Below are 26,378 nucleotides of genomic sequence, written 5' to 3'. Positions count from 1 at the left end.
AACATTTGGTTCCAACTTGGTTGGTTAAATGCAGTGTCTTGACTTCATTGCAAATTCATAGGTGTTTACACACTATGGACACGGAGATAGTGGTATCTCCTGAAATTGAGTCTAAGTGAATCTAAAAATATGTGTATTGTATTTAAGTGATTCATGACTTGCAGAAAGAGAATAATTTTTGACAGAAATTGCGACAAACGGGCATTAGAAGCATCTAAATTGACGCCATGAGCTGCATGTCACATAAACTGTTGCAGCTGTAACTGTTGACGGTGGAAATAAGTGGAACAAATCAACACACCAGACTACCCAGGACGTCACTTCTGTCCCTCTACACCCCCACCCCCACCCCTCAACTCTTCTTCATCCCCTGGGAAGGCGCGTCTCCAAGTTCCAAAAGCTGAACGGATTGTTTGCCAGCCTCTATTTCAGTTTCAAGAGATTCAAAACTGCTTGACAATAACGATGATGGTATACTGTAAATCACAAACACCTGTCCTCACAACGACCAGTCTCTCTAATGTGTTACAGCCAGAGCTCGGCCAAAAATACCCACAGAGCACCTGATGCAAGCTGGCATCTATTGCTCATCAAGAGCTCTGCTTTCATTTGGGGATTAGCTTCTATTTCATTTCGTGTCTGGCACTTTCTTGCACTCCTGCCAAATGTAACTGGTGTCAAGACTTGGCGAGGACAAGGACAAACGAAAAAAACTCTGCTTTAAAAGTCCCTCAGGAGGGGAATTAACAGACACATCTGAAATGTCAAGCTGTGAGTGATTGTCATTGGGGAGCAAGAGGGGGCAGTTGTGGCTCAGGCTTACTGCTCTGTAAAGTAATGCTATGTAATAGGGTGAGTTAGAGAAGGGAAGATGAAGAACAGCAGCGGGTGAGTCAAGGATGAGCGCCCGCTGCATCGTATGGTACGCCCCCCATCGACGATAAGACAGGAAGAGGGCAAGTCACTGGTCGATCCTTCCGCTCCTTTTAAAGTGACAAATGACTGTATGGGAGGTGAGTGTAGATAAGCAGAGAGGGGAAGAGAGAGTCAGTCTGGAGAGGCAGAGTGTGGGAGTCAGATATGCCGATGTAGCTCGGGTAGAGGTGAGGTGGAGAGGGCCGGGCGCGGTTCAACTCCTCGGCTCTTCATGAAGGATAGCAGCTGGTCGGGGATCTCGGCCAGGACGTCTTTAGCCAGCCGCGCCATGCTCAGGACCTGGTTACCAGTTCTGTCGATGTAGTCTCTGAACGGAACAAACTGGAGAGGGAGGAACAATAGTTTAGATTCATTTTTTATGGTTTGTATATTGATAAGGTCCCTGTTTTAATTAAGAGTTCTGTTTGGAGGCATCATGAACAAAGGATACATCGAGTCTTTGTCGCAATGTAATTTCAACAAGTCATTATTCAGACAGGAAATCCATCCTCTTCAGACAACCTCTTCTAATGTTCAATATGGCTTCATTAATTCTCACTTAAGCGCTTGGTTTGATAGATCACACAAGTCTAAATAATCTAATTTGTTATTGCTTCAGTGAGAATGTTATCATTGGATGAATTCCTATTTTGAAGATACAAAGCTATTCATAATACATTAAAGAAGACCTAATTATGTTCATTTTCAGGTTCATATTTGTTTTTTGTGCCAGCTCCTCTTTTCACCCTCTGTCTGAAACCAGAGCCCAGTCTGCTCTGATTGGTTAGTTGTCCAGCTCTGTTGAGATTGGTCAACTGCTTAGAGATGTCCCGCCCCTTAGGCTATCACGTACAATGTGTTGGAGCGCTAGTGTTACATAATGATGTCACTGTGTTAGGGAATTCAATAAAGGAGTCAAATGGAGGCGTTACAGGCAAGGGGGCAAACAATTTAAGCGCACAAAAAAACAAAATAACAATACAGGAAACGAAAAACCAAAAAATAATAATTGGGTCCCTTTAAATGTTATTAAGCTGATACCATCCAAAGGGACTGACAATATTTTTTTTATTTCCTTTCATTTAATCGTTTATTTAGCAGGGACAATGCACATTAATGAACACCTAAAACAAAAAAATGCAAAAATATGCCGGATTTTAGCTTGGAGCTAATTTCCATCCGCAGTCCCTCACATAAAACATTTAAGAACATGACAATTATGCACATAGCAAAAACAAATACATGGTATGCAAAAAGTGCAAAAGAGCAAGAGCAGCACACACAAGTATTTACCACATGGCAGTACAGTATAGCAGCAACGACATATAAAGCGCAAGATAAGATACAAGAGCTACCTAAAGTGCAAGAGGAGACTCCCCTGTATTAAAGTGCATTTAGTGGTGATTGCACGTCTATGGGCTTATACAGTATATGTCATCAATATTTGTGTGAACATAAAAATAATTTGTGTGTAACTATGTGATTTGTAAATGTAAAACACCATCCACAAATGCATTTAAAAGATTTCCAAACTCACAAATAAATTTTCAAATGTAAAACGGATCTGCAAATATGCAAAATATTTTCACAAATAAAAAAAGATCTGTGAATACTATAATTAATTTACAAATAAACAAAAGGAATTTGTGAATATCTCTTTAACATTGACAACTTTCGATCAGGCATTTGTGAATCCATTTTGTATCTCTGCTCGCGGATCGTCTTTTTACACACACAGAGTTTTGAGACAAACTGTCCGCCGGTCTCGGACAAAATCTGCTCGTGTCACTCAGTTATTTTTCGGAAACCACGTGATGGCCTGCTGATGATTACATTTCCGGATTTCAAGTTTTCAAAGTAAGAGCATGATGGTTTGTTTAATGCACTGTTTTTGTATTACTTTAATGAACAGCGGTACATTAGGTGCATTCTTTATCACCATCATGTTATGATACAGTTAGTTTGTGTTAGTTTATTTGTTCAATACATGCTATTTCGAGCACATTCATATGCATTGATGTTGAAGTAGGCTATGACTAACACTGTATATACATTTGTAATATATGTCTAAAATGAAAATGTTTAAATTCAAATCTTGAGTAAAATAATTCTTTATCAATCTTTCCCCCCAGCAGGGACTGAGATACATCAGGACTGAATGCTTCATATGACATACCAAGGTTGTGTGATGTGTACAAATTCAAAATTCAGCATTAGAACTCTTTTTCAACTAACAATTTATTATAAATATGTTTTTTTCAACCAAATGAAGCTTAGCACAAGTTCAATTAGGAAGACCAATATCCCCTGGTGTTACACGTCATTTCAATACCCTCTCCTCTCCCAATAAGTGATCAGGGGCGTTACTCCCCAGCTAGCCAATCATCGCACCCGCTAACCCCTTTAAATCTGGTCTTCCCTTTCTGTCAGTTGTCATTTCAGGTGTCAACGCAAAACCCTCCTCCACCCCTTCGCCTCCGTCTCCTAACAGGGCCAAGCTAAAACCTTCTCCCCTCAGACCGGACCGAACTACTTATCACCACCACCAGTGTCTAGACCCCGGGGGGTTCATCGGAGCGGTTTTCCCCTCCCGAACGATCATCCTGCAAACCGGGGCCAAATCGCCAAACATCAGTTCATTCACTTGTTGTAATCTGTCAATCACTATTCTCTTATATCATGTGTCCCGGTAATAAACATGTCTTTCATACATCATGTCTCTCCTGATTGAATTATTAATAAAAAAATAAGAAACTGGAAAATCTTACTATTAACAATATCAGAACTTTTTCAACCAACTACTCATTATAAATGTAAAGACAGGGGGAGCAGTGGCAGGGTCTTTGTCCGTCTTCCAAGACGATGGTGCATGGCTGCTGGTGGCTGTGTTGGAGGGAGGTACGTTTGATTGTCCCGGGTTGATGCTGGTGGCTGTTTGGGAGGTACGTGTGCTCTACGAGACCTCCTTGCTGGCCGGGTTGATGCTGGTGGCTGTGGTGGAGCCTTTGTGCCGAGGTGTACCTTATCCTGATGGCAGGCACAGATGGAGGTGGAGGTATAAGCTGTAGTGATGCTGGTCTGCTGGTCCTTGGTGGTGATGGCAGTGGTGGAGGCCCTTGAGCCACGGTAGATCTTGACCTGGTGGCAGGCACAGCTGGAGGTTCTGGCTCCTTGATATTCGCTGCCTGTGGGTCGCTAGAACAGCTGTTCTATTGGTTTCAGGTTTGTGGCACAAGCAAACGACCACTTTGTAAAACAGTATTCAATGTGGGATAGAATCATGCAGTGGAGGTATGACTTTGCAGCACTGACAGTTAAGAAGGGTCTGATTTGTTTAAAATGTTGCAAGTTGAATTTAAGTGCAATTAATACGAATAAGTGCAATTAAACTAAAAGATACCAACTTGGAACAAACGAAAATGCAGGTATTACTACTTCAAAAAGCCAGTGCTGTTGCATTAGTTTCAAATGAGCTAAACCCTTTCAATACTACAGTTGTTTTGTGTGTGTCTATGTGTGTGCGTGTGTGTGTGTTAGATTTAATGGCAAAACAGTTTTTTTTTTATTATTCTGCAATGGATGAAAAGGAGGCGTGTGGCGTAGTGGTCTAGTGCGTTGGTGTTCGGGTGTTCGGATCAGGGAGGGCACAGGTTTAAACCCCACTGCAGTCAGCATGTCATTGTGTCCCTGAGACACTTCACCCCAAATTGCTCCTGTGGGGATTGTCCACAGTAATGAGTATGTAAGTCGCTTTGGATAAAAGTGTCTAACAAGTAACATGTAATGTAATGTAATAATGATTACATTCAGACTGTCTCCTAGAATTATTGCTTGATTTCAATGTTGACTTTTGCTATACAGTATAAGCCAAAAAGCTATAAAAAAAGACATATACAGTACATAATGCTTCATTAATACTTGACAGGATTTTTACCAAACAATTACCCACAATGCCGGTGACATATTTGGCCCCTGGTTCACGAGAGGGAGTTGAAAGTAATGTGATTAAGGAAGAGAAGTGTTTTCTGATCTCTCCCCGGATGCATCACTGATGGATTTTTAAACTTATCTTGCAGCTGAAGCTTTAATTAATGACCATCATGAGCATGAGGGCCGCCCCCACTTCATCTCACAGTGAATCCCCTTAATCATTTTCTCATTATTTTCATCTTTATTTGTGCTCCCAACTTTATTATGGGAGACAGTACAGACACACGTTGTGTCCATTTGTAATGTTGCTCACATGCTGTAGTTTTGGGTTTTATTTACATTTTTAGTTCATTAATGCCGGTGACAGACAACAACAAGGTGAAAGTATATTTTGAACAGACTGAACTGAAAAAAATCCTCTTCAACTATTAAGTTAAAATTGGCTTGATAACATTATTTTAAAGTCTTTTTTTCCTAATGGATGAATATTATTTTAAAATGATGATGTTTTTTTAAAGTTTAGATATGCCATGTTGGAGGTGATGGGAGACTTACCAATTACCTAGGATGCAACATTTGAACACATTATGTAAAAACCCTTATTTTTTGCTGTATATCAACAATTCAAAACCCCCATGAACTCTGTCCATTTAGCAGCAACACTGTTTCAGAATAGGAGAGTTATTAATACCTGTTCATAGTTGGACTTGTATACTGCAATTACAACCCCAACATAGATTTCAGTAATAACACATATTGGACATAACTTCATCAGATTACTATAATCAACACACCTCAGTATTCTACACACGTCTCCACCTGTTCTCTGGTAAATAAATTGGACATTGAATATATGCAAAGCTTTCTCTGGATACTAAACAAACGATCATATTTAAAAACAACTCTCCGTTATAGAGGTCTGAGGGGAGCAATAGAGTGGTACAGGAATGAGTCCTTAAACCCAGAAATGACTCAGATTTCCCCTACCGGTTGCCTTGTTTTTAAGTAAATGTTATTTTTGAATGTGGTTAGAAGCTTGAAATAAGATCTGTGGTGAACACAAGCTGAATATAATCTCAGAAACTGTTAAAAGTTGCTTAAACTTAATCAAACCTAAGACTAGCCGCCTTTAGTTTAGCTAATCCAAAAAAAAAGGCAATCCAGGGATCACTGTGAGCAAACAAACTACACACAATGAGTTTTGCTATAAGTGAAATTAAGTGTGGGGGCAGGACTATGATTAACATTATGGAAAATATGATGGCATTATCAATACAGCATCAATACTTGTTTTTCAATGTTAATAATATCCTAATTGTTAGCTGTAATTTGCCCTTCGTAGTGTATATTTGACAGATAGTTTTCAGATATATATCTTTCACTGTCATTGTATATTTACTTATTATGTTTTAATTCTATTTTGAGATAATTTAGTTTATATTTAATGATTATGCCTGTTTATTTCGTACTCCTTTTCATTTTCACATTGTGTGCATTGCCTTGTTTGCATGATGCTTTATGTGTCTACTAGTGGTGGGCCGTCAGGGTCAGCAAGGCCTTCTCTGCTGGCCTAAACACTATCAGAATCAGTGACTAACCTTTTAATATAATTTTTTTCATGAACTAAAACATTTCCAATAGTTTATACTCTTTATTTTATAGCTTTTCTCTGTGTTGCACTGCCTCCAGTAATGGTTTTCAATGTTGGAGCTTTTATCCAATCATATTTAAGTCAGAATGTGTTGCTGGGTCAAAGGAATCTGCCTAAGACCTTCAGAATCAATGTGCGGGCCTTGTAGCTTAAAATAAATGTCAATGAAACTGTTGTGTTGACAATCAGATTTCGAGTTGGCAAAGCTGGCAAACACGAGCATGTGTAGCGACCTGCTAGCAACGGAATCTGTAGCTTCCTTGGCGACCTGCACAAGGTCAAATATTTCAGTTTAGATTTTAAAGCAGTTTTTTCAACCCACAATGGCTGAAAGCGGAGGAGAAATGGATTTGGTGAAGTTGTCGCAGCCGGGGAAAGGGTTTGTCCGCCACTTTCGATTCACTAACTACGAGCGGTACCTTCGCTCACAGTCTCCGAGGAGGACTGCAAACTCTATTGCAGTGCTGTGGTGAAAGGAGCGTGGTTGAATTGTGTTATCTGGGTTTCTTGCTTTAGTGATGGCATTCATTCTCGCTACATTATATACCTGTCTGTGATGCAACGCCCTGTTATACCGTGTTTCTGTACAATATCAATGGTTTCTATAGCTACGACGTCATAATGATGGTATTAAGAGGTGGATTCATTCAGGTAGGAAACTACTGATGGTGTGAAATGCACACGGTTTGTTGCATTATTGTAATGCATTGATGTTTTACAAAAAAGTTTGTATGTCTAAGTTACTTCTGAGTCAGGAGTAGCAAAACAAAAGCAGAAACTTAGAAGTGTGTAGTAATGTTATGATACCCTCATGCCTTATAATTGAAATTGACACAGTTGAAATAAATAGACACAGTGAATAGCCTCTGCTACCTGCTAGAATTACAGTTTGGTTATCTTACAGTATATACTTAGATATCTCCTCGAGTAGACACTATGAATTTATCTTTCTAAGTGCTCATTATACCCTATGCTCTGCCAAATTCCCTCTCCTACTACAGTATAGTAATACAAGATAAATCCCACTTGTTGTGAGACGACGAGGCTCCATTCAAAATAAACCAATTATAATTTATCAAAGGGGCGTATCAAGTCATGCGGGGGGTTTTCCTTTCAGCGAGGACCCACCCCGTGCCGATCACGGCCCCACATCGGTAGGGGTGTCCGAAATGAGGTGCTACATCTGTATACACAAATTCAAAAGGACATTGTTATCACAGGCCATTGTATTTGTGTTCTCAACTCAGGCTTTTTCTAAAATTACTATTCACTGTTGTCCTGGGGTTTCTGCTCGCTCCTTATGAAAACTCACAGAAAAACTCAAAATTTGAAGAAAAAGCTGGCTTTTCGTGTGTGTGTGCGTGTGTGTGTGTGTCACAAGAGTCACTCTTGTTGACTTTAACTTTAATGATGGATTTGGAAGAGCTTTTGAGCGCAGTCTGGGGAAGGAAATATCTTGCTAGTTTTCCGACAAAAACATCATTTTTATCAGCAAAAAATGTACTTTTTAGCAATATGTATTAAACTGTGTTGGTGAAATGAAATACTGGACGACAGAAGTTGACGTGGAACTTATTTTTGTCCTGGATTGTGGTAAAAGTGACTTCAAACAAAACCACTTGTCAAGGTAAATCCTACTACCATGTCTTGGGTTAACATGAGTATGTCTGTTGCCGACTTACACACTGTGCGTGTGTACATTACGTGTTTTACGTTGTTGACGTAAGTGAATGATGTTAGTTTAAAAAATAAAAAGCTAATATTAATTTTCTTTGAAAATGGAAACGAACTGCGGCCTCCAGGGTAAAATATTTGGGTTGGACCCATCAATCTACACCAACCTTGCTAATTGGATCTTGATTGAAAACAGACGTGTTGTACATAAAAAACAAGTGTTGTTCCAGACAAAACTGCTTTGTTTACTTGATTGCTTTGAAATCTACAAATGGATGGAAATGTGATTTTTTTTGTAAATCCATATACTAGCTGAAGATGGATTCTTCAAGGAGCCAACACAAAAGCTTTCAAAATAAAATGTTATAGGTCTGATACAAACACCTTTTTATAAATACATTTTTGAAAGGAGCGTGTATTTATGAATTAATTTTGAATAATAAAATTCGGTCCATGTTGCCTGTCACATAAAAATGTAGAATAAAAGCACTCTACGGTACATACACCTATTTACCTATCCATTAGATTACGTTTTTTCAACAGATTTTTTTATGTTATCTCTGCATTTCGTAAAGCTTTCCATTAAGTAAAAAAACAAAACCATTTCATTATTTATGTAGGGATGTCTTTGTTTTTTATATTGGACGGGTGGATTTTTTTGATTTGTTAGATACAAAACCTTTTTTGTAGATACAATTTTCAAAGAAGCTAGTCTTACTTAATGTATTTCTAATAATAAAATAAGGTAAATGTTGGGCATCAAAAAAAGTTATACAATACAATAATTGATAAAAAAAAAGTTCTCAATGGAAATGTAACTTATCTTTTAAGAAATGTTTAGTTTTTTATGTTGTTATGTTTGGACACTATTACACCCAATTTTGATAAACCTGTCCAATATAATGAGAAAAATGTGAATTCCATTGTAATTTCATTTGTTTTAGGTTGGAGAGTAGTTTTTTGCATTGTACTATTGTTTTTTTTTAGTAGATAATTTTGACAGAAGTTCAATTTAAATATATGAATTTCAAATATTTAAATGTGCTGCATGCCGCACTCCACATAAGGATATATGCAATGTATCTGAAATATGTGGGATTAAATGAATAAAATTTAGCCCTTTGGTTTACTCTTGGCCCATGGACCTTTGAGTGGTGTGTACTAATAACACCAGAGCCCACCATAGCTGGGTACTGTATATTGCATGAGGCAGTTCCCAGTGTGAGTCTGTTGTGAATGCCAGCCTTCCTCCTGCGGGGATAACTCCCCGTGCAGCTGCTGTTGACACAAACATACTCAGGTCTAACCTGCCACGATAAACAGAATTATGGTGAGTACCTGTACAATGTCTCTCTCCGCAAGCCGTCCTCTTGAGGACACTCTCACCTCGTCTCCATCCAGCTCCTCCATAGCTAAAAGAAGAGAAAGTGACAGGGAGAGAGCATGACTCAAAACTGGAACCACGAGGGAGAACTTAAAAGAGGGTACAAGGTGTTCTTTTGGATTTCCACAACATATTTGCTGAAGTGGAACGCAGATTTAGGAGTAAGAACAGGTATTCAGCAGGGAATGATTGGAACACTTTATATACCAAAAAAGAAAAAGCCATTTCTTAAAAAAAACTCATTACCCAAAATAATCCTGGCCACGTCTGGAAGTTCAATAGCTTAAAGAGTCTGTGACACGAGTTTCCCCCATCATCCAAACCCATCAATTTGAGTAAATATTGTCCCCTGGAAAACCGTTACTGAACTGATTTTGGACATTTCTACTTTGATAACCATTAATCTGCCCTTCAATTTTGACCATATTCTGGATCTTCTCTGGGATTCTTCAAATCCCGCCAAATTATGTGTGACGTCATTGCGGGCCAAGTACTCCAGCTGCACCGTTCAGGATCCCATCATCTGCATGTAAACGCACGATGGCGCACACAGCAGCAAGCTCAGATAGCGATGACGTGTCTAGTAAATTGTCAACAGGGGGAGAGGGGAGTGGGGGATGTGCTAGTGACTTATCCGACCGGCCCACTTTGGTACCAGCCCATCGGGATCGTCCCGATGGCCAGTCCGCCACTGCACCCAGCCCAGCCCACGTAAACGGTCAACGGGGGGAGCTTCGCTGCGGGGAAACGGTGGACCTAGTGTCCCGATCGGAGTGGGAATAATAATAATAATCATAATCCGTGCATTTTATCCATTAATTTCCCCAACATTGTGGTAAAAAAACCACACGTTTAATCCATGTTGGTGTACTACAACTACAAAAAGCATCGGTTTGTTTTTTCATCAGGAAATGCAGACTGGCTCAAACAAACAATTTTTAAATCATCCTCCTCACGATCATTTAATGTATCATATGTTCGCCGAATTGACATGAAGGCACGTAGTTTCATCCACTTGATTTTACAACTACAAAAATAATTGATTTGTTTTTATATCACATCCGACGGGAGGAAATTCAGCAGCTCTCACTACCGATTTTTAATCCTAATTTAATCATCATCTTCACCACGATCATTTATGTTTATGTTCACCGAATTGACATGAAAGCACAGACAAATATGAATATACTGTAGTCAACTTCATTAAAACGTTATTAACGTGCATAAACTCAGTAATTCACCATTTCTACGCATGACAACACACTTTGTCCGTGTTTGTCTCTCTCGCCGCACAGTGAAGCATTCCCGCATTGACGTCACTTCCGGCTTCCCCCAAAACTTCAAAATTAGTCGAAGGAATTTCCCCGCGATGTTCGAAATTATTGATATTTATCGGAACGGTATCGCACCTTCTTTTTTAAACTGATGGTTCGAGATTACTAGTAGCCCAATATTTCATGGCACAACAGTTGTTGGGAGGCTGTCACAGGCTCTTTAAAGCAGCACTTGCTCTTAAATTGCGCTCTGGTAGAGGAGTCATTCTGGCACAATAGCATACAGTATTTCCTGCATCTGGGAAAAAGGTGTGCCGCTGTCATGGGAAATTGGCTTAACATAAAGAGAGGTTAAACAGGTCTGCAAAAAGGCACTGACAAAACAAGAAAATATTAGGGCCAAAAAAATCCCTTATATGATTTTTTTTTTTTTTTGAAGAAACAGGATGACATTTCGAGAAACATGCTGATCTCTCCTAGGATTTATGAGGCCTCCACTTTGTATGATAAATCTCTGACTAATCAGATCAGATACATAATGTAATCACGACAAAATAATAATGATAAGAAAGACAGACTGTTTTGCTGTTTTTTTCTTTTTGCAAAAATGCATGTGAACTACAGAGAATAACACTAAAGGGGACATTGGTTCAGCTGCTCAAGTGGTTTCTTGTTTGCTCACAAGAGTCTTATTAAGTCAGCTAAAAGCCAAGGTCAAAGTCAAATGGTGCCTTTCATCTAAAATGTCACACATATTTGCATTCATAACAATGTCAAAGTTGTTGAATTTAATTATATTTAACATTTAAATATATTCAGTGCATGCACTTGCTGCTTCCTATGGGTCGAGCACTAGTGGTGCCATATCTTGTGAAGAAGGTCCAAGTATTAAAAAGACACATTCAGCCTTTTTGTAAGGATACATTCTTTGTGTAGTACTCAGGAACGCTTTTTTAATTTTTAATTTATTTAACCTTTATTCAACCAGATAAAAGCATTGAGATAAAATCTCATTTACAATGCTGACCTGGCCAAGAAGGAAGCAACGTTACACATCATTACACATAACACAATATAAAATACGAAGAACATAACTAAGAAAGCAAAAGACGAAAAGCAGTCACTACATTGTGCACATTTGGGACAGTAAGGTGCACTACTTATTACTGCAAGAGCAGCTGGTGGTAAGGACCTCAGACAACTTCAATTTAAAACATGCTATTGAGACAAGTGCCGTCAGTTAAGGCGTGATTGAAGGTCAGTCCAAGACCATAATAAAAAAGACTCCTTTTTCCAGCCTCAGTCCGCACAGCAGGTACCTGGACCCGTATCCAGGCACTGGATCTGAGGTTGTAAAAGTCACAAACTGGGGCAAATCTGGCACATATGTAGAGTGGAAGCTTACTTAAAATGACTTTATACATTAATAAAAACCCTTGCTGCCTCCTACGCATAGTAAGGACCATCCAGTTAGGCTATACAGTTTGCAATGATGAGTCCTATAGGGTGCATTTGATATATAACGCAGTGCAGCATGGTAGAGTGGGTCAAGTTTGGCCAACACAGTGGGACAGGCAAACCTATAAATTGTATCACCGTAGTCAAGCTGGGACAGGAATAAGCCAGAGACCAACCTTTTACGGGAAGAAGTTGAAAAACAACATTTAAGTATGTAAAGGAAGCCAAGAGTGAATTTCAATTTCTTAGTTAGAACTTCAATATGGTGTTTGAAGTTTAGATTTCTGTCCAACCAAAAGCCCAGATATTTGTAGGTATAGACAAACTCAACAGAGACACCATCAAGGGTGACAATGGAGAGGCAAGAGGATGCTGACTTGGGAGCAAAAAGCATTGCTTAGGTTTTCTTACTGTTCAATAGCCGTTTGGAATCAAGAAGCGCATGCTGCAGCGTGATAAAATCTGATTTTAAATTGGAAACGGCCATATCGAAAAAGAATGAGCACATGAGTATACAATAGTGTCATCAGCATACATATGATAGGTAGAAAATTGCATCTGATTATAAATATTGTTTACATATAATAAAAAGAGCAATAGAGCACTGTGGAACTCCCTTCTCCAAGGTGACAGGGTCAGAGACAGTACTGCCCAACCTAACACATTGAGATTGGTCGGTTAGATAACTCTGAAACCAGCAAATGGCATGTTATGCCAGGCTGGGACCTTCTCAATATAACTATGTTATTGAATTACAGTTTACAGATTTAGAAAGGCTTATCGTCTTTTCCGCAATTATTAGAAGATGTACCCACTGTGACGGCCCCAGAGCCTGGGGCCTGTGAGGGTGTGAAGGTCGCAGGTCCTGCGATGGGGTGGAGCTGAGGAGGCCAATCAGCGAGATCTGGGACACCTGGCCGGAGGTGCTACTTAAGCCCAGCTGCCCGGAGTCACACCGCCCGTCATGACTCTCTCCAAGCCTGCTGCGGAGGGACTCACTGTGATCCTTTCCCCTCGTCCACCCTCTGCTGTTTTTGTTGTCGACGAATAAAGTGCCGTGATTAATGGAAACTTTGAGCGTCTCTCCTGGTTTTTCTGTTGTGGCCAACGGGCCGGTCATAACACCACGTTAAGTAAATCGGCCAAGGTCAGAGGAAGTCCAAGGGAGGTCTTCCTCAGATATAATACAGTTAAAGTCTTGTTAGTTAGTGGTTTCATATCCAACATGCATTAGCTAAGAAACGATAAGGATGTTGGTGTGTTGGCTAATGTAAGGAAAATGTATGTGTGGTCATGTGCAAACATATATATAGTTTGTTAATTGGATAATTCATATCCTGCAAGACTCCTAAAGACGTCATGAGATAATGACCTTTCCACTGCTGGAACATATCAACTATCTCTGTCACGTATGTTTCAAGTGTATGTTCGTGTGTGTTTTACGTGTATAAACCACACAAGATCTTTCTAGTCTGGGGGGCATTTCCACGATTGGCTGCTGTGGCAGAAGGTGATGTACTCCATTGTTATTTGTTGTTGCGCAACTGAATAATAATTAATCTCAACCATATCTGTGTTTGTGTTTTATTGATCTCTCTCTCTCTGTGTTAACATTTACAGTTGGTGAGCCATTAATTGCACTAACAGGTATTATGACCGAAACGAGACACCAACATAACATTAGACAGAATGTGGTGATCTACAGTGTCAAATGCTTTGGCTAGGTCAATAAACAATGCAACACAACAATATTTATTATCCAAAGCAGCCTTAATATCGTCTAAGACTTTCAGACTGGCAGTCACAGTACTGTGCTTTGATCTGAATCCAGATTGCATAGGGTTAAGGATGTTGTGTGAATTTAAAAAGAGTTTTAGCTGAGTAGAAACTAGGGACTCAAGAATCTTTGATAACACAGAAAGATTTGAGATCGGTCGATAGTTATTCAACTCCGTGGGATCACCTGCTTTCAAGAGGGGCGATACCAGAGCTTGCTTCCACACAGCTGGCAGTGTGTGAGTGGACAGGGAGAGATTAAAAATATCAGTTACTGGTTGTGCTATAATCTGAGCTGCAATTTTTATAAAGAAAGGGTCGAGGCCGTTAGGCCCGGCAGACTTTTTAGGATCAATTGAGTGCTGACCCTGTAAGACTTCAGAGACCGAGAAATAAGCTAAATAAAAAACAGGGGAGATCATCTCTTGACTAGGGCTGTGAGTACGACCATTTAGAGAGTCATGACTTTGCTCATCAAAAAGGTGACCAGCCTTTTTGAAGTGAGCATTAAAGGTATTAGACATATCATTTATATCTGAAATAAAAAAATCACTGACCTTCCGTTTTTGTGGGAAACTAGAAACCTTCTTGTTCTGAAGTGATTTAATTGTTTTCCAGAACTTAGAATGGTCATTAAAACAATCAGTGGTTAAGCTCAGATAGTAATCAGCTTTAGTTTTTTTTAATAAAGGCTGAACATTTATTTCTGAGGACACGAAAAAGAAGCCAGTCATCACTAGTGTTAGACTGTCTAAGGACCATTGCTTATTTCGATCATGAATGAGATCAGATAGTTCTCTAGTAAACCATGGAGTTGTCAGGGTTGGGGGAAAATAGGACCCAAATGCAGATTGAGGAGGAAGCAGGTTTCAAATGAAACATAAACGACAAATAATGAACCAACACTGAACACAGGAAGAGACAAGACTAAATACAGGGAGGGGTAATCACGAGACAAGAAACAGCCGGGCAGGCGAGGAGAAACACAAGGGCAACAGGTGAATCAGACAATTAGACACACCAGGGAAACTAACGACAGGGAAGACAGAACAGCAAAAATAACTCCAAAACTAGACACACAAAATCTCAAACCCTGACAGGAGTGTTCCTATTCTTAACTCTGAATGTTCTAAGGGGGGCATGTCTATTAATAATTAATAAAAAGTGATCAATAAAGAATTGGACAGCAACATCGACAGATAGAATTAATGCTATGAAGTGCCATTTAACCTTTGCCAGATCGTGTAGGAAAGCCTCCTCAGAGAAGTGTTTGAAGCAGCGCCTGAGCACGATAAGGCCCTTGGCTTTGGGCAACTTAGTGCTCCTAACGCAAGCAATAGTGCAATGGTCACACATACACAGGTATTTATTAGCTTTCTTGATGTGTGTGGCAATTTTTTCTACAAACAATTAGCATTTTAGGTCACTACTGTCGAACAGAAAAGATTTAGGTAAAAGTCAAGCCACGGTAAAGACTTTGAGAAACTCTTCATTGACATGTAGGTGGGGAAACAGAGGTTTGCGGCTTGTAACCTATTTCCTTTGGGAGGGGTTGAAAAGAGCATGTAAAAGTCATCCAGCAATGTCCAATCACTGCACAAAGTGTTACCTGATGTGTAAATTATTCTTTTGGATTGGTTTAAACTATATTTATGTTTACAAACAGCTCTCGGTTGCTTAGGGTGAGATTAAAGTCCATCCATCCATCCATCTTCTCCCGCTTATCCGTGGTCGGGTCGCGGAGGTAGCAGTTCCAGCAGAGAGCCCCAAACTTTCTTTTCCCTGGCCACATCAACCAGCTCTGACTGGGGGATCCCAAGGCGCTCCTAGGCCAGCGAAGAGATATAATCCGTCCACCTGGTCCTAGGTCTACCCCTTCGTCTCTTCCCAGCTGGACATGCCTGGAACACCTCCCTAGGGAGGCGCCCAGGTGGCATCCTAAATAGGCGCCCGAACCACCTCAACTGGCTCCTTTCAACGCGAAGGAGGAGCGGTTCAACTCCGAGTCCCTCCCGGATGACAGAACTTCTCACCTTATCCCTAAGGGAGACACCAGCCACCCTGCGGAGAAAACCCATCCCGGCCGCTTGTACCCGCGATCTCGTTCTTTCGGTCATGATCCATCCTTCATGACCATAGGTGGGATAGGTAGAAACGAAAATGGCCCGGTAGACAGAGAGCTTTGCCTTCTGGCTCAGCTCCCTTTTCGTCACAACGGTGCGGTAAAGCGACTGCAGTACCGCTCCCGCTGATTCTCCGACCCATCTCACGCTCCATTGTTCCCTCACTCGAGAACAAGACCCCGAGATACTTGAACTCCTTCACTTGGGGTAAGGACTCATTCCCTACTTGGAGTGGACAGTCCATCGGTTTCCTGCTGAGAACCATGGCCTCAGATTTGGAGGTGCTGATCCTCATCCCAGCTGCTTCACACTCGGTTGCGAACCGATCCAGTGAGTGCTGAAGGTCGCAGACCGATGAAGCCATCAGAACCACATCATCTGCAAAAAGCAGTGGTGCAATCCTTAGTCCACCGAACTGCAGACTCCCTCCCCCACGACTACGCCTCGAAATCCGATCCATGTATATTACAAACAGGATTGGTGACAAAGCGCAGCCCTGGCGGAGGCCAACCCTCACCGGAAATGGGTCCGACTTACTGCCGAGGACCCGGACACAGCTCTCGCTTTGGGAGTACAGAGATTGGATGGCCCTGAGTAGAGACCCCCTCACCCCATACTCCCGCAGCACCTCCCACAGTAACTCCCTGGGAACCCGGTCATACGCCTTCTCCAAGTCTACAAAACACATGTGGACTGGATAAACGTACTCCCAGTTCCCCTCCAGGATCCTTGCGAGAGTAAAAAGCTGATCCGTTGTTCCACGACCAGGACGGAATCCGCATTGTCCCTCCTCAATCTGAGGTTCGACAATCGGCCTGACCCTCCTTTCGAGTACCTTAGAGTAAACTTTCCCGGGGAGGCTGAGTAGTGTGATGCCTCTGTAATTGGACCACACCCTCTGATCCCCCTTTTAAAAAAGGGGAACCACCACCCCGTTCTGCCACTCCTTCGGTACTGTTTCCGACTTCCACGCAACGTTGATGAGACGTGTCAACCATGACAGTCCCTCAACACCCAGAGCCTTCAGCATTTCTGGGCGGATCTCATCCACCCCCGGGGCTTTGCCACTGTGAAGTTGTTTGACGACCTCAGTGACCTCCCCCCGGGAGATTGGTGTCGATCCCCCATCATACTCCAGCTCTGCCTCTAACATAGAGGGCGGAGTTGTCGGGTTCAGGAGTTCCTCAAAGTGTTCCTTCCAACGCCCGAACACTCCATCAGTTGAGGTCAACAACGTCCCATCCTTACTGTACACAGCTTGGATGGTTCCCTGCTTCCCCCTCCTGAGGTGTCGGACAGTTTTCCAGAACAACTTTGGTGCCGCCCGAAAGTCCTTTTCCATGTCTTCTCCGAACTTCTCCCACACCCGCTGCTTTGCCTCGGCCACGGCTGAGGCTGCTGCCCTTCGGGCCTGTCGGTACTGCCTCGGGAGTCCCCCGGGATAACAAATCCCTGAAGGCCTCCTTCTTCAGTCGGACGGCTTCCCTGACCACCGGTGTCCACCAGTAGCTTTCGAGGGTTACCGCCCCTTGAGGCACCTAGGACCTTGAGACCACAGCTCCCCGCCGCGGCTTCGGCAATAGAGGCTTTGAACACCGACCTCTCTGGTTCAATGTCCCCAACCTCCACAGGAATGCCCGAAAAGCTCCGCCGGAGGTGTGAGTTGAAGGCCTCCTGAACTTGGGCCTACTCCAGACGTTCCCAGTTCACCCGAACTACACGTTTGGGCTTACAAGGGCCATCCAGAGGCTTCCCCCGCCACTCGACCCAACTCACCACCAGATGGTGATCAGTTGACAACTCCGCCCCTCTTTTTACCCGAGTGTCCAAAACATACGGCCTCAGGTCCGATGATACGATAACGAAATCGATCATGGACCTTCTGCCTAGGGTGCTCTGGTACCACGTACACTTACAGTATGGGCATCCTTATGTTCGAACATGGTGTTTTTTATGGCCAATCTATGACTAGCACAGAAGTCCAGTAACAAATCACCACTCCGGTTCAGATCAGGGGGGCCGTTCCTCCCAATCACTCCCCTCCAAGTGTCTCCATCATTGCCCACATGTGCGTTGAAGTCTCCCAGCAAGATTAAAGAGTCCCCTTCAGGAGCCCCATACAGTACTCTTTCCAGGGTCTCCAAAAAGGCCGTATACTCTGAACTGCTGTTGGGTGCATAAGCACACACAACAGTCAGAGTTTTCCCCCCCATAACCCGCAGGCGTAGGGAGGCGACCCTCTCGTCCACTGGGGTAAACTCCAACAACGAAGCACCAAACCGGGGACTTGTGAGTATCCCCACACCCGCCCGGCGCCTCACACCTTGAGCAACTCCGGAGAAGAATAGAGTCCAACCCCTATCCAGAAGTAAGGTTCCAGAGCCGACGCTGTGCGTAGAGGTGAGCCCAACCAGATCTAACTGGTAACGCTCCACCCCCCGCACAAGCTCCGACTCCTTCCCCCCCAGAGAGGTGAAGTTCCACGTCCCCAAAGCCAGCTTCTGCCACCCGGGTCTGGTCCGTCGAGACCCTCTGCCTTCTCTATCACCCTTCTGGCAGCGCACCCGACCCCATCGCTGTTTCCCGTAGGTGGTGGGCCCGCGGGACGGAGAAGCGGAGATGTTGCCCACGTTGCCTTTTCGGGCTGTGCCCGGCCGGGCTCCGTGGCAAGCCCGGCCACCAGACGCTCGCCGACGAGTCCTCCTTCTGGGCCTGGCTCCAGAAGGGGCCCCCGCGCTTCCTCCGGGCCGGGTATCCTCACTTCGTGTGTCGTCTTTCATGAGGTTTTGTGAACCAATCTTAGTCTGGCCCCTTGCCTGAGACCAATTTGCCATTGAGATTAAAGTCGTTTTTTTTAATAATCTGTGACATGACTAAATAAGAGATTATTCCTGGTCTAATAATTGCATTACAGTTTGATCATGATTGTGAGGAACATTTCTGGGGGAATCTGTTTATTTAAGCTTATTAGCTTAAGGCCTATGGCATTGTACAATGCATAAATTAGCCTAGCGGCCATGTCTTTTAATCTTACTTTAATGTGCATTCACATTTTTCAGCCGAATGTTACAAAAGAGCAACTTTTATTATTATTATTACTTTTTTTTTTATAATTATTATATTATATTTTAATTCTAATGGAGTTGAAGCTTGAAGCTTACATCCAAATATTTGAATTCTGTCTCTATGGTCCGCCTTTGGTGAAACCCAATGATAAAAGTAGTGGAGAGAAGCTATCGTGACAGCAAACAAAGTAAAGATTATCTTTGTTTTGTGTTTGCGGGTGGTATGGGACATTGTGGCATCTTATTATACATAATGCTTTTCTTATTTTTGAAAAAAATCCTGACTATCGATTCAAGATGTTAGATTTCAAGATTCAAGACCAATCAGATCAAACTTTTTGTGGTTTTCCCCTGTTCATTCCAAATATAGCTGAATTGGTTTTAGGGCCCTCCACTGCATGACTGTGACACTGATTAAACGTTTGGTCTTCTGAAGATTAAATGACTCCTCAAGATTGCTCATAATGACATAAAGAATTATAGACCTGCTCCGAAAGCAGAACACTCACCATCAAACTCAGCAGGTCCAACACCTACGATGATTATGGACAGGGGGAGTGATGAGGCCTGTGCAGGAGACAGAAGAAAGACCACCAGTTCATTAATAATACCCTTAGATAATATTGCATATATAAGCTTCAGGTGAATCCTCTTTCTACAGAGCTACATTATTCTGGTATAGTAAGCATTGTGTTGATTCAAATGTGTTTTTAAATCTAAAGGGGAGGCTATTACCTGAGCCTAAACTAACAATTCCTTTTATTTTCCAAGCCGTAACTCTACATGACACAAAATCAAAAGTTGTGCAAATGGAGAAAAGAAAAAAGAAAAATAATTGTATCATTATTAGGATGAAAAAGCTATTGGGACGTAGAAAAAAAAAATTATTTACTTTTAATATGTCTCTGCATGACAAGAACACATCACTCAGAAGCGACCTAATTAGATCAGACTCCTCTCAAACTCTAATTTGACATTATAAACAACTACTATATATCTCACTACAAAAGTAAGATCAATTATGATTAAAGCAACAACAAAAGTTTCCTTTCCCTGGTGTCATTCTTCAAGAGAGAATTTAAGTTGTATTTCTTTTGTTTTTCTGAAGTACAAAGTGCTGGGACATGACAACATATTTGTATCCAAACTTCATAAAAAATCTTTTTTTGGAAAGGATATAATGGAGATTTTGTGTGCCACTCAAAAGAGAAGAGGATGCTCAGATGAACATCAGTATCAGAAGAGACTGAGGGAAAAGCATTGCTATCCATCAGTCTCTGTTATATGTGTGTGTGTGTGTGTGTGTGTGTGTGTGTGTGTGTGTGTGTGTGTGTGTGTGTGTCCATTTACTCACATTGACCACAGCCTCTTTGGTCTGGACCATGTCAGATATCACTCCATCTGTGATCATCAGCAGCACAAAGTACTGAGAGCCATCTGTAATCTCTGCTGCACAGCTGGGGAACGTACACACACATACACACCACACACACACACCACACACACCACACCACACACACCAAACACACCAAACACAAACACACACACACACACACACACACACACACACACACACACACACACACACACACACACACACACACACACACACACACACACACACACACACACACACACACACACACACACACACACACACACACACACACCAGGTCAGAGCAGTAGCAGACTGCTAATGCAGACACAAAGCACACCTGCATGTTGGTCTTCAAAATGACCCTTCGCCCTTCCTGAAGTTATGTTCCACATACAGAGTTACTTGCACCCTTTTTATAGTTCTCCTTTCTGCTGTCTACATGCTGATAATAAATGACTTGAGGAGAACATACTCCCATAATCCAGTAATAACAAAACTGTCTGTGATGGTATAGATTTATCAAACCTTATAGCACAAAATCAACCAACACTGTCAGTAAAAAGCAAAGGAAACTAATGAAATAATGAGTGTTCAAAAAATACTATAAACTCACTAAAATACTACATTACAAAAGTCCTGGATTAAAAAAGTTATTTAAAGAGGCTCTAATTTGCTTTCTGGGGATTCCCCTTCCCTGTAGTGTGTTTTTTACGCCTCCATTGGACTCCTTCATTTAATTCCGTAACATAGTAACTAGGGCTGCTCGATTATGGCAAAAATGATAATCTCGATTATTTGGGTCAATAATTGATATCACGATTATTAAAAACGATTATCCATTTACTTAGAAAACATCAATTTATTGAAAAAAAACAAAAATGTGAACAGTATGTTTTTAACAGTTGATTACCCTGAACTTTAAGTATAATTCAACTGAAAAAGCAATACAAAATACATAAATAATCGTTTTATTTCGATTATGTTGTTTTCATAATCGTTGCAAGCCAAAATCGTAATTGCGATTAAAATATGATTAATTGAGCAGCCCTAATGGTAACATCACAATGTAACAATTGCGCTTCTATTGGCTATACTTCAACACATACGTGATAGGCTAAGGGGCGGGACATTTCCGACACATTTCTAAGTGATTTACCAATCACAACAGAGCAGGCCAGCTAACCAATCAGTGCAGACTGGGCTCTGGTTTCAGACAGAGGGTGAAAAGAGGTGCTGCAGCACAGGCAGTATGAGAAAAATAAAGAGCTTTTGAACATTAAACCATGGAGACATGTCCCAGTAGAGACACAAAATACAAATATGAACCTGCAAATGAGCAGAATATGTCCTCTTTAAGAACAATACTTGGGTAAAAGCTCTTTATTACATTCCACCATTGCTTACTACTACTAACCCAGCACTATTGGATGGGCCTAGGATTTAGGTTATTCATTGCCAACAATTACACTGTGGATATACAGTATTGTGCATATGACAATACAACCTTTACATTTACATTTCAATTTGCTGATACTGCATAGATAACTAGCAATTCGGGCTCAACTTGTTTACTGTTTTGCAACATTAGGGTAAACTAGTTATTTCTTACTTCACATATTTAAAAGTCTCTTGTAAATCCAGTGCACAAGTGAACACTGTTTGTTTTTTAATATATTTGATTTGTACAATTTCATGTATCTGCATGTAAAGTACCACAGAAAATTCGCATATTTTCCATGTTTGTGAGTCATAATAAAATGTGGAAAATAAAACCTAAACAAAATGCAAAAAGAAAATTGTAATTACCAACAAAAAGCGTATTTATTTTTGAGATCTTTGGGAATAAATACCTTTTGATTTAAAAACAGAATTAAGACTCAAATTAAATAGTTTTCCACTCTCACTAAACTAAACTTATGTTTTTATGCTGTTTCCTGAGCAGAAAACAGAGTTGTTTACTACACCATATTTAGCGACAGAGAGACCCTTCAAAAATAATAAGCACTGAAAAACACTGCATGAAGAAAACCATGTGACCCTGCAGCTTGTTTTTCCACCGCTTTCCAACAAGGGATTGGATAAGAAAAACAAATGATTATATCCACATCTCCAAACTCATCTGGCATCGTTTCAATCCAGAGCTGATGGTTGGCAGGGTTTCAAAACGTAGGTGTGTGTGTGTGTGTGTGTGTGTGTGTGTGTGTGTGTGTGTGTGTGTGTGTGTGTGTGTGTGTGTGTGTGTGTGTGTGTGTGTGTGTGTGTGTGTGTGTGTGTGTGTGTGTGTGTGTGTGTGTGTGTGTGTGTGTGTGTGTGTGTGTGTGTGTGTGTACCTGCTGTTTGTGTATTTATTACAAGGAGACAGAATCTAATGCCAACGACTTAGCTGGTCCACCTGGCTGAACACCACATTGATCTGTGAATCTATGATTCTCTGTGTGTGTGTTTGTGTGGGAATTTGGCACCATGTTACTTGTGTGTTTTTCAGTGGGTGATCTTTGCCTCCTGTATGCCTCTTGCCATTTGACTCACTCGTATAAAACACAGGGTGGGATAAAAGATAAATCAGTGCAGAGACACATAGGCTCAAATGTTCAACCCTGTTCTGGTCCAACCATCAGGTCCAGCAATTTTTCTCTATTAAGCTTTAATCAACATTATTGTAAGTCTTCCATATTGTTGGTCTAAATAGGATTTAAAGGGGCCCTCATATGCTAATTTTCAGGGCCATATTTGTATTTTGTGCCTCTAATGTGACATGCTTAAATGTTCACAAAGTACTTAATTCTTCTCATACTTTTGTTTACCCTCTGTCTGCGGGGTGGGCAGGGGGGAGTGTGATGGACAGTAACTCTCCCTTGAGGGAACTTTGAGGAATTTTAGCCTTTGCAGACCATTTACGTGCACAAAAACCTTTATAACACAGTACAGGAAACGGAAAACCCAAAAAGTATTATAGGGGCTTTTTATGGTACACAATCATTCAATTCAATTCAATCAGTTCAGTCCTTTTAACTGTCTCTTTGCTCCTACGCTGATCAACAGATGAGCATGTGGAGTAACAATGGCTGTTTATGATTCAGATAAAGTTTTTTTTCGTAATTTTCGTCTTCCAACCATAACTGTCCAAGCCAATCACCATTGGAAAAATATCAGAAAACTCACAAACAATATTCTTAAAAAATGCATGCTCTGGTTTGATGTATGTGCATTATTATGGCAACTACATGTAAAATAAAACAAAGGGTCAATGCTTACTATTGTAAATACAAAGTCCTCGAGCTCACAAAAGATGGACCCAAAATTGTAATCTTCACCTGTTCTGTTTTCCATTAAACCCTTAATAATAAATGAATGGACATCCTGCCACTGCAGATTAATTTGCATGCAGATGATACACCAACGTATCACTGTGTCTAAGTTAGTGATCTACTGAATGCCTTCCACAAACTGCAGTTATATTTTTACAGACTGAAATTAACTTTAAAGGTTAGAGAAACTTAATATATAACTTCCCAGAGATATCCTGCCCATTGGTTAAAGAATGAATATAACATTACCCTTGAGAGGCAGGAAATAAATTAGAAAGAGGTCTCTTCAGACAGATATCTTGAAATATGGTAAAATTACAAATTAACTTTCCATAACCATTGAAAGAAACATATTCCCTTTATGAATATTTAATTCATTTTAAGAAAGTGCCTTTGCTTCATATTGAGAACAAAAATAATAATCTGTATCTGTTCTGGTTAATGGTGACATGTCATAAATTGGAAGTTGTTTTAACTCTGTTTACTTCATTAATATCTGGTATTATCTTCAATATCAAACTAGGAATGTATCACTTTCATTAAGTGTGCTAAATTCAATAACCCTCACTGAAAACCTAGAGGAATATTTATATGTAGCTTATCAGCTTCATAACCATTCTTGTGCGGTGGCCAACGGGTGGAAACACGATATGATCGCTCAAAAAAAGTTCAATTAGGTGGAACACAAAGCAGCTTCAGAAACGAGGCAAATATAAAAACACAAGTGTGCCGGTGTTTAGTATTTGCATCGTTTTTGAAACTGCAGCACGTTTCTCCTTGGGGAACGCATTTCCACCTGTCGTCCACCGTACACTTGGTACCCACTTTACCTTTTATTCACAAAGCTATCAGACCAATTCTTCAGTGCTCCAATCATTTGTTCTGAATTTGGAAAAAACTGCATTTTGTACTCATCATAGGCCTGGAAAATGTTACAAGGCTCAATTTCACAACACGGCAGAAAACAAGAAGAATGAAACTCTTGTGTTAAGCTTGCTAATCATAGTCAATGTTAATGTGATACATTGTACACGTGTGAAAGTCTATTTTGTAAAGGAGGTACTGTTTCTCTATGGGGTTTCTATGGAGTCAAGGTTCACTTTATGTTGTATTGTTTTATTTACCCTTTAGTAAACACAACATATATGTGTAACATTTCCCTATACTTCAAAAATATTTTGTGCTGATTCAAAATATTATTATATAACAATATAAAGGCATAAACATGGTATATATTTACATGTAAAGAGATTTTATATGTTTTTTGGGGCTTTTTCAATCGAACATTAATGCTAATTAGAGATGCTGTAAATACTGGGTAGATGAAAACACACTTAACTACAAACAAATGAAGTAATGTGTGACAATTTCTTGTGATAAAATAAGCATCTATGCTCAATGTGAAATTAAATTGAGAAATAAATAATGTTCAGCCCTTTCTCCCTAAGATATGTTATTTCCTGATACCACACTTTGTGGCATTGAAATAACCAAAAGTGGGAAATTTTTATTAGACGGGAAGTTCCATGACCGCAGCTGTTAATGTGTGTAACAGAAAATATTAACACTTTTAATCTGGCAAAAACTTTATTGTCAGTTGTGTCTCAACTAATCTTTGATCAAATAAAGAAAATATATTACTCTTGATGGACTGGACTCAAGTTTTGGATGAAAGAAAGCAAAATAGTATAATTATACCCAACTCTAACATACACACACAATTTTAAACTTACTTTGCCACTTTGTTGATGACAGGTGCAAAGTTGGTGGGTCCATAGAGCTGCACCGTCCTCAGGCTCTGGAAGTACGCCTCCAGAACTCCCTCTATGCCCACACAGTTTGGATTCTCAGCGTCACCGCTCTGCAATGAAAGAGAACAGCACACTAATGAAGAGAGGTGGAGGAAGTACTCAGATCTTGTACTTAGGTTAAAGTAAAAAAACACACTGATGAAATGTTGCAAGTACAATTCTAACACCCAAACTGTTACGTACCTAAAAGTATGAAAGTATTTGCATTAAAGTGCTAAAACTAAAAGTACTCAGCATGCAGAATGGCCATTTTGTAATAATAGTAATTATATCGCTTGATTCAAATTCATGATCCATTCATTTTAACACAAATTCATAATACTGCCAGGTATCTTAATAAATAATTAAAAACCATCATACTTTATTTCATTTAATGTGTATTTTAATTATTCGAACTTGAAAAGTAACTAGCAACTAATCTTGTAATATAAATGTAGTAAGTACCATCATTTATTCAACATTTGTCTGGATTAGAAGCATGAATTAACACAAAATGGAAATACTCAAGTAAAGTATGAGTACCTCAAAAGTGTGCTTGATTACAATACTTGAGTAGATGTACTTAGTTACTTTCAACCACTGCTTGGTACACACTTAGTACACAAACATAGCATTCCATCCAAAGCACATA

The 26,378-nt window shown here is 40.6% G+C and overlaps 1 protein-coding gene across 1 annotated transcript in view; it reads right to left on the bottom strand.

Annotated features, from left to right (window-relative positions):
* Window positions 1-376: 376 nt before the first annotated feature.
* Window positions 377-26,378, bottom strand: part of LOC307036900 (copine-9-like) — a 140,557-nt gene continuing 114,555 nt past the window's right edge. Inside the window, exons 16-20 of the mRNA XM_079677528.1 lie at window positions 25,670-25,797; window positions 20,605-20,707; window positions 19,760-19,817; window positions 9,509-9,582; window positions 377-1,257 (exon numbers count right to left, since the gene is read on the bottom strand). Coding sequence (XP_079533654.1) covers window positions 1,075-1,257; window positions 9,509-9,582; window positions 19,760-19,817; window positions 20,605-20,707; window positions 25,670-25,797 — 546 coding nt within the window. The 3' untranslated portion in view covers window positions 377-1,074. The remainder of the gene's footprint in view (window positions 1,258-9,508; window positions 9,583-19,759; window positions 19,818-20,604; window positions 20,708-25,669; window positions 25,798-26,378) is intronic.

Source organism: Notothenia rossii (genome assembly GCF_949606895.1).
Source record: "Notothenia rossii genome assembly, chromosome: 4".
Lineage (NCBI taxonomy): Eukaryota > Metazoa > Chordata > Actinopteri > Perciformes > Nototheniidae > Notothenia > Notothenia rossii.
This window is presented reverse-complemented; position numbering and strand designations above follow the sequence as displayed.